Raw genomic sequence first — 14984 nt, 5'->3', positions numbered from 1 at the left:
AGGGGGTATTTGCTTTGCACATGTCGGTCCGTTCTGTCGTCGCTTGAATTTCGTCCACCAGTGTGTGTTGTTTTCCGATGATAACTCAAGAACGCTTTGGGCTAGGATCATGAAACTTCATAGGTACATTGATCATGACTTGCAGATGACCCCTATTGATTTTGAGGTCACTAGGTCAAAGGTCAAGGGTCACAGTGACCCGAAATAGTAAAATGTTTCGGGATGATAACTCAAGAACGCATACGCCTAGGATCATGAAACTTCATGGGGTAGATTGATCATGACTCGCAGATGACCCCTATAGATTTTGAGGTCAAAGGTCAAGGTCACGGTGACCCAAAATAGTAAAATGGTTTTCCGGATGATAACTCAAGAACGCATACGGCTAGGATCATGAAACTTCATGGGGTAGATTGATCATTACTCCAGATGACCCCTATTGATTTTGAGGTCACTAGGTCAAAGGTCAAGGTCACGGTGACCCGAAATAGTAAAATGGTTTTCGGATGATAACTCAAGAAAGCATATGCCTAGGATCATGAAACTTCATAGGTAGATTGATCATGACTCGCAGATGACCCCTATTGATTTTGAGGTCACAAGGTCAAGGTCACAGTGACCCGAAATAGTCAAATGATTTTCGAATGATAACTCAAGAATGCTTTTGCCTAGGATCATGACACTTCATAGGTACATTGATCGTGACTTGCAGATGACCCCTATTGATTTTCAGGTCACTAGGTCAAAGGTCGAGGTCACAGTGACAAAAGTCGTATTCACACAATGGCTGCCAGTACAACGGACAGCCCATATGTGGGGCATGCATGTTTTTACAAAACAGCCCTTGTTTCTATAGATTTCAGCAAGACCCACCAATGGATAATAGACATACAAGACCCCACTGTTGACATTATATGCTTACAGGCATTGAGGCAACTATACAGGAGTCAGAGCCTCTCATGATACAACAGGCCAGTGTTAACTGTGCTGATCAAATGCAATCTACAGGTTTCACTTTGGTTCTTTCAGAGTCCATGTCAACTGCTGACAGTGAAGAGCCAGGCAGTCTGACCCATGATAGGAGGGAGCCAAGTGAAGAGCCAGCCAGTCTGACCCATGATAGAAGGGAGCCAAGTGAAGAGCCAGCCAGTCTGACCCATGGTATTTCTATTATCATATAATAAAGGCCCACCTATTGATGATAAAGACATGACCCAACTGTAGACTATATATTCTAGTACAATTTTTTGTTGTCCAAGCCAATATATATTTATGCCACCCTTCGAAGAAGAGGGGGTATATTGCTTTGCTCATGTCGATCGGGTCCGTCCGTCCACCAGGTGGTTGTCATACGATAACTCAAGAACGCTTGGGCCTAGGATCATGAAACATCATAGGTACATTGATCATGACTTGCAGATGACCCCTATTGATTTTGAGGTCACTAGGTCAAGGTCACGGTGATCGAAATTGTAAAATGTTTCCGGATTATTACTCAAGAAAAGGTCAAGGTCACAGTGACCCGAAATAGTCAAATGATTTTCGAATGATAACTCAAGAACGCTTTTGCCTAGGATCATGACACTTCATAGGTACATTGATCGTGACTTGCAGATGACCCCTATTGATTTTCAGGTCACTAGGTCAAAGGTCAAGGTCACAGTGACAAAAGTCGTATTCACACAATGGCTGCCAGTACAACGGACAGCCCATATGTGGGGCATGCATGTTTTACAAACAGCCCTTGTTTCTATAGATTTCAGCAAGACCCACCAATGGATAATAGACATACAAGACCCCACTGTTGACATTATATGCTTACAGGCATTGAGGCAACTATACAGGAGTCAGAGCCTCTTATGATACAAACAGGCCAGTGTTAACTGTGCTGATCAAATGAAATCTACAGGTTTCACTTTGGTTCTTTCAGAGTCCATGTCAACTGCTGACAGTGAAGAGCCAGGCAGTGTGACCCATGATAGGAGGGAGCCAAGTGAAGAGCCAGCCAGTCTGAGCCATGATAGAAGGAGCCAAATCCTCAAGGTATAATGCAATTATACCCCCACAAACAAAGTTTAGGGATGTATATAGGAGTGAACTTGTCGGTCGGTTCGTATAAGTGTCCACCCTCTAATTCAAGTTGTTTCATCTAATCTTCACCAAACTTGTCTGTTGGTCTGTCGGTCGGTCCGTCTGTATTAAGTGTCCGCTCTCTAATTCAAGTTGTATTCATCCGATCTTCGGTCAGATGTTGTATCTAGAGGATACCTAGGTGAAGTGTGAATATGGGTCATGCCGGATCAAAAACTAGGTCACGGGGTCACTTAGTGCGTTTTAACATTGAGCATGGTTTGGGCTGTTTTTTGTGAAGACAACATGCAAAATATTTGTGTTCATTAAGGCATTTATGCTTGCCATCTCATCTGTTATGAACAGTTTATTTGTGAAATGAGAGGATTAATACCCGAATAATCTACAACTACAAAAGATATTATTTAACTTTTGAGAATGATTTTATTATACCCCCACAAACGAAGTTTAGGGGGTTATATTGGAGTTAGCTTGTAGTGTTTCATCTAGAAAGGCAGAGAGGCATGGCGCATGACTTGAAAAAAAGGGCATTTTGCACGGAGATTCTCTTAAAAAGGGCGCATTGGGTGTTTTTGAAAACTTTTAATCACAGCTTAAAACTTTGATTTAAACATTGTACATGTCATTTTTCGTGAGAAATTCTCGCGAAATGTGTTCTTAAAATACATAGCTATTGAGTAGACATGTGAATTTATTATTATATTTTTTGGAGAACATTCAAATCGGATGCAAAACACAAAATGTTACTGATCACGGCGGCTCTAAACTGAAAGTAAACTTCATGGAGCAGGTCGTCATTAAATTACAAAATTTGCTATATGTTTTTTAAAATCGGCTCAGATTTATCTTGTAATAGACTGTACTTCGGAACTCTGCTAAGTACAAATGTAATTAAAATCTTTACCATTACGGCCCTTGTTACGTTACGACCCAGAATGTGGCTCATGAATTTGTTCGGGTCTCTAATGTATGTATTGATTTTCTTCTACATCAGTACCTCATCGAGACGTTCATAATAAAGGCCCACCTATTGATGATAAAGACATGACCCAACTGTAGACTATATATTCTAGTACAATTTTCTGTTGTCCAAGCCAATATATATTTATGCCACCCTTCGAAGAAGAGGGGGTATATTGCTTTGCTCATGTCGATCGGTCCGTCCGTCCACCAGGTGGTTGTCATACGATAACTCAAGAACGCTTGGGCCTAGGATCATGAAACATCAAAGGTACATTGATCATGACTTGCAGATGACCCCTATTGATTTTGAGGTCACTAGGTCAAGGTCACGGTGATCGATATTGTAAAATGGTTTCCGGATTATAACTCAAGAACGCATACGCCTAGGATCATGAAACTTCATGGGTAGATTGATCATGACTCGTAGATGAACCGTATAGATTTTGAGGTCACATGGTCAAAGGTCAAGGTCACAGTGACCCGAAATAGTCAAATGATTTTCGAATGATAACTCAAGAACGCTTTTGCCTAGGATCATGACACTTCATAGGTACATTGATCGTGACTTGCAGATGACCCCTATTGATTTTCAGGTCACTAGGTCAAAGGTCAAGGTCACAGTGACAAAAGTCGTATTCACACAATGGCTGCCAGTACAACGGACAGCCCATATGTGGGGCATGCATGTTTCACAAACAGCCCTTGTTTCTATAGATTTCAGCAAGACCCACCAATGGATAATAGACATACAAGACCCCACTGTTGACATTATATGCTTACAGGCATTGAGGCAACTATACAGGAGTCAGAGCCTCTCATGATACAACAGGCCAGTGTTAACTCTGCTGATCGAATGCAATCTACAGGTTTCACTTTGGTTCTTTCAGAGTCCATGTCAACTGCTGACAGTGAAGAGCCAGGCAGTCTGACCCATGATAGGAGGGAGCCAAGTGAAGAGCCAGCCAGTCTGAGCCATGATAGGAGGAAGCCAAGTGAAGAGCCAGCCAGTCTGACCCATGGTATTTCTGTTATCATAGAATAAAGGCCCACCTATTGATGATAAAGACATGACCCAACTGTAGACTATATATTCTAGTACAATTTGTCAGTAGATTGATCATGACTCGCAGATGACCCCTATTGATTTTGAGGTCACTAGGTCAAAGGTCAAGGTCACAGTGACCCGAAATAGTAAAATGGTTTCTGGATGATAACTCAAGAACGCATACGCCTAGGATCATGAAACTTCATGGGTAGATTGATCATTACTCGCAGATGACCCCTATAGATTTTGAGGTCAAAGGTCAAGGTCACGGTGACCCGAAATAGTAAAATGGTTTCCGGATGATAACTCAAGAACGCATACGGCTAGGATCATAAACTTCATGGGTAGATTGATCATTACTCGCAGATGACCCCTATTGATTTTGATGTCACTAGGTCAAAGGTCAAGGTCACGGTGACCCGAAATAGTAAAATGGTTTTCGGATGATAACTCAAGAAAGCATATGCCTAGGATCATGAAACTTCATAGGTAGATTGATCATGACTCGCAGATGACCCCTATTGATTTTGAGGTCACAAGGTCAAAGATCAAGGTCACGGTGACCCGAAATAGTAAAATGATTTTCGGATGATAACTCAAGAACGCTTTTTGCCTAGGATCATGACACTTCATAAGTACATCGATCGTAACTCGCAGATGACCCCTATTGATTTTCAGGTCACTAGGTCAAAGGTCAAGGTCACAGTGACAAAAAACGTATTCACACAACGGCTGCCACTACAACGGACAGCCCATATGGGGGGCATGCATGTTTTCTATAGATTTCAGCAAGACCCACCAATGGATAATAGACATACAAGACCCCACTGTTGACATTATATGTTTACAGGCAGTGAGGCAACTGTTGAAGACACCCACAGTCTAGAATCTATACAGGAGTCGGAGCCTCTCATGATACAACATGCCAGTGTTGACTGTGCTGATCATATGCAATCTACAGGTTTCACTTTGGTTCTTTCAGAGTCCATGTCAACTGCTGACAGTGAAGAGCCAGGCAGTCTGACCCATGATAGGAGGGAGCCAAGTGAAGAGCCAGCCAGTCTGACCCATGATAGGAGGGAGCCAAGTGAAGAGCCAGCCAGTCTGACCCATGGTATTTCTGTTGTCATATAATAAAGGCCCATCTATTGATGATAAAGACATGACCCAACTGTAGACTATATATTCTAGTACAATTTTCTGTTGTCCAAGCCAATATATATTTATGCCACCCTTCGAAGAAGAGGGGGTATATTGCTTTGCTCATGTCGATCGGTCCGTCTGTCCACCAGGTGGTTGTCATACGATTACTCAAGAACGCTTGGGCCTAGGATCATGAAACATCATAGGTACATTGATCATGACTTGCAGATGACCCCTATTGATTTTGAGGTCAAAAGGTCAAGGTCACGGTGACCCGAAATAGTAAAATGATTTTCCGATGATAACTCAAGAACGCTTTTGCCTAGGATCATGACACTTCATAGGTACATTGATCGTGACTTGCAGATGACCCCTATTGATTATCAGGTCACTAGGTCAAAGGTCAAGGTCACAGTGACAAAAAACGTATTCACACAATGGCTGCCACTACAACGGACAGCCCATATGGGGGGCATGCATGTTTTCTATAGATTTCAGCAAGATCCACCAATGGATAATAGACATACAAGACCCCACTGTTGACATTATATGTTTACAGTCATTGAGGCAACTGTTGAAGACACCCACAGTCTAGAATCTGTACAGGAGTCAGAGCCTCTCATGATACAACATGCCAGTGTTGACTGTGCTGATCATATGCAATCTACAGGTTTCACTTTGGTTCTTTCAGAGTCCATGTCAACTGCTGCCAGTGAAGGGCCAGCCAGTCTGACCCATGATGAAATGAGGCAGCCAAATCCTCAAGGTATGAACTAAATTTGAAGACGGGTTTCTCTGCATTTTCTATCATTATGTGACAGAGTCTTATGTCATGACTGTATTAAAGTAAATGAGTAGTCCAAGTCAAGTGTGATGGATGCTCTAGACGACCTCCTCTGTGATCTACAGGGTTACAACAATGTGCTTGTAAAAGTCCTTGTAAAGTACAAAGTAGGCAGTTTGCTATGAAAGTTAATGTTTAGTACTTGTTCTTCCAAGAAATGATAGTTCTGCAAACTGTCAGTTCTTATATGTGTGAAAAATTGTTTTAAACTGGTGTTAAAACAGTTTCAGTTAGTTCATTTTACCTCCTAACATGTTCAGGTTTTGTGCATTTTTATCAGGAAAACCTTGCTCTACAATATTCAATCATTGTATCACTTGCAGTGTTCTGCTGTGAAATTTTACTGTTGGGGACCCTTTAGGATTACAAAAGTGGGGACAAAAAGAAAAAATATGGGGACACAGAAATATTTTTGTAGCAGAATTAAATGTGTGGAAACTAATAACCTTTAACTTGAACTTTTAAACGTGCTTAAACTTCTTACAGTCAGGTTGTAACATTGTTATTAAAACTGGAACATTCAAAAAACTTTTTAACACTGTCAAACAGTTGTCAACATATTTACAAAACTTTGAAAAAATTTATGGTCATTGGACTCCGCATGTCAAAGTACTTGTTCGATAATTAGAAATACCGATAGTAAAGGCGTTTTCTTTTTTGCTTTATGCACAATCTGCATGTCATTTTGTTGTTGTCAAACAGTGACCAAGGACATTTTTGAAGCCAATTTTCTTGGAATGTACGTTTAGGGGCAGACTTTTTTCGTAATTGCTAAACGATGTTGGGACTTGGGAAGACTCTGTTGGGTTGTTAATATTATTGTCATATTTTCTAATTTTACTTGCCGGAGGAAAAAAAAAAAAATGGATTTTGTTTTCTTTGGCCTGTCACTTTAAGCCATTTTGATAGGTTCGGAAATTTCCTTGATATCTGATTGGTTGTTATAATCTCAACTTACCAATGAAATAGAGTGTTAATATTAAATAAATTACCCATTGGCTGCGAAATGACGTCATGTCCAATGAAATAGTTTGTTCTGGTTACACATTCACTCGATTACTTTACCGACTTACAAATTGAATCGATTAGTTTTTATTTCTAATTCATGTGCGCCCGCGGACCCATATACAGAAAACGGGTGGGGACAAATATTTGTTTTTTGCGACAATAACACAAGGGCGCATCCACGGCAGAACACTGACTTATGTTGATACTTTGTGTGCAAGGATCAATTCAGTAGAAAAGTCAACAAAATAAAGGGCTTACAGTCACTGAACAAATGAGTTTGCTGCTTAGAGTGTATATTTTTCCCAAAAATATTTGAAAATTTCCCCTCTTGGAAGTGTAGTTCAATTTTAATCAATACCTCGTTTAAATAATTCACAGAAAAGCCAAAAAATGTTGATCTTTGAACATAAACATAACATGTTGATGACAAAAAAAGTTGGAATAATGTTTTTTCTCTCTGTGTATGGTGAATTATGGTGTTACAACTTGATTTTGTATGTTACTTGCTTAGCATTGAAATTTCCCCTTTTACACGTGAATTATCCCCCTCTCAGGGGACCCGACCCCTTTTCCCCAAAACTGAAAAAAACACTGACATGATACTCATTGCTATTTTATTTTTTATATCTATTCTTGTTTTAGGGACAGGGACAAGAAAAGGAATGAAACGAAAGTGGGCCAGCGAAGAGAACATATGTTTCATGAACTTTTTTAGAGATGAATTAAGAGAAAAAAAAATGCCATCTGGCTCAAAAATAATGGGGTCCCTAAAAATACTTACCGGAAGAACAGTGGCCCAGATAAGGGCAAGGGTCCATAACATTATTATGGAAAAACAAAAATGGAAAAAGAATTGTTGAACTGTGGAATATGTTTATGCCCCTGGTAGGGTGGCATATAGCAGTTGAACTGTCCGTCAGTCAGTCAGTCTGTCCATCTGGCCGAAAACTTATATGGCCATAACTTTTTCAATATTGAACATAGCAACTTGATATTTATACCCCTATTACAATTGGTAATGGGGGCTATATAGGAGTCACGTTTGTCGGTCTGTCCCGATATTTCATCCGATATTCACCAAACTTGGTCAGTAGTTGTATGTAGATAATGTCTAGATCAAGTTTGAGTATGGGTCATGCCAGGTCAAAAACTAGGTCATGGGGTCACTTAGTATGTTTTAAACTGTAAGTTTGTACGGACCATAGCTATATTATTTATCGTTACATTTTTAAATGACTCGGTACATTTGTTCACCATCATGGAACGGTGTGTCGCGTTAAAAGAAATTACGTCAATATCTCAAAGGTCAAGGTCACACTTGGGAGTTCAAAGGTCAAATGCTTGTCCGGGCCATAGCTTTGTTTTTTATTGTGAGATTTTAAAATCATTTGGCACATTTGTTCACCATCATTGAACAGTGTGTCGGGCGAAAGAATTACGTCGATATTTCCAAGAACAAGGGCACAATTTGAGTTTAAAGGTAAAAAATGGCCATAATTGAGCTTGTCTGGGCAATAACTATGTTGTTTATTGTGCGATTTTAAAATCGTTGGCTCTTTTGTTCACCATCATTTGACAGTGTGTCGCGCGAAAGAATTACGTCGATATCTTCAAACTCAAAGTTGTAGTTTTAGTTCAAAGGTCAAAAATGGCAATAAATTATCTTGTCTGGGCCATAAATATGTCATTCATTGTAAGATTTTAAAATAACTCTGTACATCAATTTTGTTCAAAGTCATTGGAAGGCTTGTCATGTGAAACAATTCAAGAGTTCAAAGGTCAAAATGGCTATAAATGATAATGGCATAATGATTCTTAAAAAATCGCCATAAATTGTATTATCTTGTTTTGTGAAGACAGCATACAAAATAGTCTGTGTCAATGCGTTATGTGGGGGTATATGTCACGTCTGTGACAAAGCTCCAGTTGGCATGCATGTGCATCTTGTGAAGCTGCACATATTGAGTGGTGAAAAGTGAAGGTCAAGGTAATCCTTCAAGGTTAAATGTTAAATATATTGCTTCTGTCCGTCCGTCTGAAAACTTTAAAATTGGCCATAACTTTTGAGCTCACCTGAGTGCAACATGCTCATGGTGAGCTTTTGTGATTGCCTTTTGTCCGTTGTGCGTTGTATGTCGTCAACATTTTGCCTTGTGAACACTCTAGATGCCACATTTATTGTCTGATCTTCATGAAATTTTGCAGAACATTTGTCACATTGATACCTCGACTGAGTTCGAAACTGGGTCATGCTGGGTCAAAAATTAGGTCACTAGGTCAAAAAAACAACAAAAAAACTTGTGAACACTGTAGAAGTCCAATCTTCATGTAACTTTGTCAAAATGTTTGTCTAAATGATATTTTGGTTTAGTTAAAAATTGGTTCCGGTCCGTTGAAAAACATGGCCGCCAGGGCGGGGCAGTTTTCCTTATATGGCTATAGAGAAACCTTGTGAACACTTTAGAAGTCAAAATGTTTGCCTAATCATCATGAAACTTGGTCAAAACATTGGTTTTATTTATATTTTGGACGAGTTTGAAAATGGTCCAGATCAGTGAAAAAACATGGCCGCCAAGGGGCGGGGGAGTTTTCCTTATGTCTTTAGTTAAACATTGCTAACACTCTAGAGGCCACATTTATTGTCCATTCTTCATGAAATTTGGTCCGAAGTTTGGTCTCAATGATATCTTAGACGAGCTGAAAATGGTTACGTTTGCTTGAAAAACATGGCTGCCAAAGGGCGGGGCATTTTTCCTTATATGGCTATATATGGCTATAGTAAAATCTTGTTAACACTCTTGAGGCCACATTTATTTTCCGATCTTCATGAAACTTGGTCAGAATATTCATACCAAAAAATATCGTAGACAAGTTAAAAAATGATGCTGGTTGGTTGAAAAACATGTCCGCCAGGGGGTGGGGCATTTTACCTTATATGGCTATAGTAAAACTTTGTTAACACTCTATAGGCCACATTTATTTTCTTATCTTCATGAAACTTGGTCAGAAGATTTGTCCTAATGATATCTTGGATTAGTTCAAAAATAGTTTCGTTTGCTTAAAAAACATGGCCACCAGGGGGCGGGGCATTTTTCCTAATATGGTTATGTATCATGCTTTACTAAAACATTGTAAACACTCTGTAGGGCACATTTATTTTCCGATTATTATGAAACTTGGTCAGATGATTTGTCCTAATGATATCTTGGATGAGTTCAAAAATGGTTCTAGTTGGTGGAAAAACATGGCCACTAAGGGGGCGTGGCATTTTTCCTTATATGGCTAAAGTAAAACCCTGTTAAAACTCTAGAAGCCATATTTATTGTACGATCATCATGACACTTTGTCAGAAGATTTGTCCCAATGATATTTGGACAAGTTTGAAATTGGTTCCAGTTGCTAAGAAAAACATGGCCACCAGTGGGCGGGGCATTTTTCCTTATATGGACTTATGAATCTTCTTGAAACTTTGTCAGTATATTAGTTTAAATGATATCTTGGATGTGTTTTCACGTTGACATTTGAAGCTTTAACTTTGTATGATTCTAAATATGTGTCAATGCTGTCAGTTGAATTTTGAAATATGAAGTTTTACATTTTTTGTAGATTAAATAATTTGTAAAATGTTGCAGTTTCGTCAATCAGTTTTATAAGATATTGAGCTTTAAATATGATGCAGATTGTAAGATTCTTAATATCTTTCAATATTGTGGATAAGTTTTTGAGATATCAAGCTTTGAGTTTTATGCAAATTGTATGATTTTAAAATGTTTTAATGGTGTTGATCAGTGTAATGAAGATTGCATAATTTTTATGTTTTAATTCTGTCTATTGGTTTTCAAAATGAAAGACTTTGATTTTGTAAGTGCACTTTTATCTCCTGAAAGATTCTTTTCTAGTGTTTAGTTTATATTTTAAGGCTGTTTGCAAACTCGAAGTGAAAACAGTTCTATTACAATTTGGTAAGGACATGACATTGCATATCTGATTTTAAAATGTACTTTGCTGGCAACGTGTAATTTTCTGAAATGTCTTAGTAAGACTGTTGTTTGCAATCAAAAGGTCTGTGCTTCAAATACAGGGTAATGCATGTTTTTTGTCCAAATTTATGGCGATTCAGACATTGTTCTATGTAAATTTGGGGTTTGCTTGAAGGTTCAGTCTATTTTTATGTCCCTCACTATAGTAGTGGGGGACATATTGTTTTTGTCCTGTCTGTTGGTTGGTTGGTTGATCTGTTTACGCCAACTTTAACATTTGCAATAACTTTTGCAATATTGAAGATAGCAACTTGATATTTGGCATGCATATGTATCTCATAGAGCTGCACATTTTAATTTTCTGAAAGGTCAAGGTCAGAGGTCAAATATATGTGGCCAAAATCTCTCATTTTATGAATACTTTTGCAATATTGAAGATAGCAACTTCATATTTGGCAAGCATGTGTATCTCATGGAGCTGCACATTTTGAGTGGTGAAAGGTCAAGGTCATAATTCAATGTCATAGGTCGAATATATGGCTTCAAAGCGGCGCAGTAAGGGGGATTGTGTTTTACGAACACAGCTCTTGTTGTTAACTGCCTTTTTAGTCCCTTACCAGTGTTTCACTAAAGTCCGTGTACTTTGGACTCATTTCAAGTTGACATTTGAAGCTTGAACTTTGTATGATTCTAAATATGTGTCAATGCTGTCGGTTGAATTTTGAAATATGAAGTTTTTCATTTTTTGTAGATTAAATAATTTGTAAAATGTTGCAGTTTTGTCAATCAGTTTTATAAGATATTGAGCTTTAGTTATGATGCAGATTGTAAGATTCTTAATATCTTTCAATATTGTGGATAAGTTTTTGAGATATCAAGCTTTGAATTTTATGCAAATTGTATGATTTAAAATGTTTTAATTTGTTGATCAGTGTACTGAAGATTGTATACTTTTTATATGTTATAATTCTGTCTATTGGTTTTCAAAATGAAAGACTTTGATTTTGTAAGTGCACTTTTATCTCATTATGCCCCCCTTCGAAGAAGAGGGGGTATATTGCTTTGCTCATGTCGGTCGGTCTGTCGGTATGTCAGTTTGTCGGTCCGTCCACCAGGTGGTTGTCAGACGATAACTCAAGAACGCTTGGGCCTAGGATCATAAAACTCCATAGGTACATTGATCATGACTCGCAGATGACCCCTATAGATTTTGAGGTCACTAGGTCAAAGGTCAAGGTCACGGTGACCCAAAATATTAAAATGGTTTTTGAATGATAACTCAAGAACGCATACGCCTAGGATCATGAAACTTCATGGGTAGATTGATCATGACTCGCAGATGACCCCTATTGATTTTGAGGTCAAAGGTCAAGGTCACGGTGACCCAAAATAGTAAAATGGTTTCCGGATGATAACTCAAAAATTCATACGCCTAGGATCATGAAACTTCATGGCTAGATTGATCATGACTTGCAGATGACCCCTATTGATTTTTAGGTCACTAGGTCAAAGGTCAAGGTCACGGTGACCCGAAATAGTAAAATGGTTTTCAGATGATAACTCAAGAACGCATATGCCTAGGATCATGAAACTTCACAGGTAGATTGATCATGACTCACAGATGACCCTTATTGATTTTGAGGTCACAAGGTCAAGGTCACGGTGACCCGAAATAGTAAAATGATTTTCGGATGATAACTCAAGAACGCTTTTGCCTAGGATCATGACACTTCATAGGTACATTGATCGTGACTCACAGATGACCCCTATTGATTTTCAGGTCACTAGGTCAAAGGTCAAGGTCACAGTGACAAAAAACGTATTCACACAATGGCTGCCACTACAACGGACAGCCCATATGGGGGGCATGCTTGTTTTACAAACAGCCCTTGTTAAAGATTCTTTTCTAGTGTTTAGTTTATATTTTAAGGCTGTTTGCAAACTCGAAGTGAAAACAGCTCTAGTACAATTTGGTAAGGACATGACATTGCATATCTGATTTAAAAATGTACTTTGCTGGCAACGTGTAATTTTCAGAAATGTCTTAGTAAGTAAGACTGTTGTTTGCAATCAAAAGGTCTGTGCTTCAAATCCAGGAAAATGCATGTTTTTTGTCCAAATTTATGTCAATTCAGACATTGTTCTGTGTAAATATGGGGTTTGCTTGTAGGATCAGTCTATTTTTATGTCCCCCACTATAGTAGTGGGGTTTATAGTAGTGGGGGACATGTTGTTTTTGCTCTGTCGGTCTGTTGATTGGTTGGTTGGTCTGTTTATGCCAACTTTAACATTTTGCAATATTGAAAGTAGCAACTTGATATTTGGCATGCAAATGCATCTCCTGAAGCTGCACATTATTATTGGTGAAAGGTCAAGGTCATCCTTCAAGGTCAGAGGTCAAATATATGTGGCCAAAATCGCTCATTTTATGAATTCTTTTCTATATTGAAGATAGCAACTTGATATTTGCCAAGCATGTGTATCTCATTGAGCTGCACATTTTGAGTGGTGAAAGGTCAAGGTCATCCTTCAAGGTCAGAGGTCAAATATATGTGGCCCAAATCGCTTATTTTATTAATACTTTTGCAATATTGAAGATAGCAACTTGAAATTTGGCATGCATGTGTATCTCATGGAGCTGCAAATTTTGAGTGTTGAAAGGTCAAAGTCATCCTTCAAGGTCAGAGGTTAAATATATGTGGCCCAAATCGCTTATTTTATGAATACGTTTGCACTATTGAAGATAGCAACTTGATATTTGGCATGCATATGTATCTCATAGAGCTGCACATTTTGAGTGGTGAAAGGTCAAGGTCATCCTTCAAGGTCAAATATATGGGTCAAAATTGCTCATGTTATGTTACTTCTGCAATATTGAAGCTAGCAATTTTATATTTGACATGCATGTGTATCTCATGGAGCTGCACATTTTGAGTGGTGAAGGGTCAAGGTCATCCTTCAAGGTCAAACGTTATATACGGGGACATTGGGTTTCACAAACGCATCTTGTTGTGTATGTAATTAATTTTGCTTAATTTTTGTGATCCCCCGCCAACAGCGGAGGGATATTAATTTGGCATTGTCCGTCTTTCCGTCTGTCCGTCCGGCACTTTTGTGTCCAGAACCATATCTTGGAAGTGCTTTAGCAGATTTCATTGAAACTTGGTACGAGTATATATATATGGATAAGAGGATGATGCACGCCAAATGGCATTGTACATCCTTGATTAATAGCGGAGTTATGACCCTTTGTATTTGAAAAAAATGCTTTTTTTGTGTGTCCAGAGCCATAACTTGTATCCAGAAGTATAATGGCGGGGGATATCAATTCAACGAATTTGCTTGTTAAATCAGTTTTTATTTTCATGATAATCATTTAGTTCGTACTGCAACTTATGATGGATTGTTACTACTATCTCCAATTATTTGTTTGTCATGGGTCCGTCACCATTTATCTCTTATATAATACTTGAATTGAGCATTTCACAATCTGACAATCATGCATATCATTTATTAGTTTCATAATAAAACGTCTGACAAGGGTCAGATAATTTTAACATATATTGTTGTTATAATTTGTCATGTGTTGTATGAATAAATGACACTTCCATGATAGAGAAAATTTAAATATATTTTTAGAGACATTTGTAAAATGAAAATGAAATAACTATACATTTTACAGTGGCTAGTCGTACGGCTAGACAAGAGGCTAGCCGCACGGCCCCGTACGGGTAGACAATAGGTTTGCCGTACGGCTCTGTACGTATAGCCTTTCCTATGGATATTGTCTAAGTTAAAGACAACCATTTTCAGTGAACTGATAAATTGCCTGTATGAAACCATATATTTATCCATTGTCTGAACGACAATTAAATTATTTGTGTGACTCCATTTCTGAGAAGTACCTTGG

General features: G+C 38.5%; 1 protein-coding gene across 9 annotated transcripts in view; it reads left to right on the top strand.

The window, feature by feature from the left end:
- The window catches only part of LOC127877375 (zonadhesin-like), a 32467-nt gene extending 17836 nt beyond the window's left edge, over nucleotides 1–14631 (top strand). For 6 of the 9 annotated variants that reach the window (XM_052423132.1, XM_052423131.1, XM_052423137.1 and 3 more), the window contains 6 exons: nucleotides 1030–1161; nucleotides 3942–4073; nucleotides 5082–5213; nucleotides 5934–6008; nucleotides 7737–12310; nucleotides 12448–14631. In XM_052423132.1, the coding sequence (XP_052279092.1) occupies nucleotides 1030–1161; nucleotides 3942–4073; nucleotides 5082–5213; nucleotides 5934–6008; nucleotides 7737–7954 (689 nt within the window). In that variant the 3' untranslated portion in view covers nucleotides 7955–12310; nucleotides 12448–14631. The remainder of the gene's footprint in view (nucleotides 1–1029; nucleotides 1162–3941; nucleotides 4074–5081; nucleotides 5214–5933; nucleotides 6009–7736; nucleotides 12311–12447) is intronic. The other 3 variants (XM_052423136.1, XM_052423135.1, XM_052423134.1) reach the window with 3 other exon arrangements.
- Nucleotides 14632–14984: the final 353 nt, after the last annotated feature.

Source organism: Dreissena polymorpha, chromosome 4 (genome assembly GCF_020536995.1).
Source record: "Dreissena polymorpha isolate Duluth1 chromosome 4, UMN_Dpol_1.0, whole genome shotgun sequence".
In the NCBI taxonomy this organism is placed as follows: Eukaryota; Metazoa; Mollusca; class Bivalvia; order Myida; family Dreissenidae; genus Dreissena; species Dreissena polymorpha.
The sequence above is the reverse complement of the archived record's forward strand: the minus strand, read 5'-3'. Positions and strand labels throughout refer to the sequence as shown.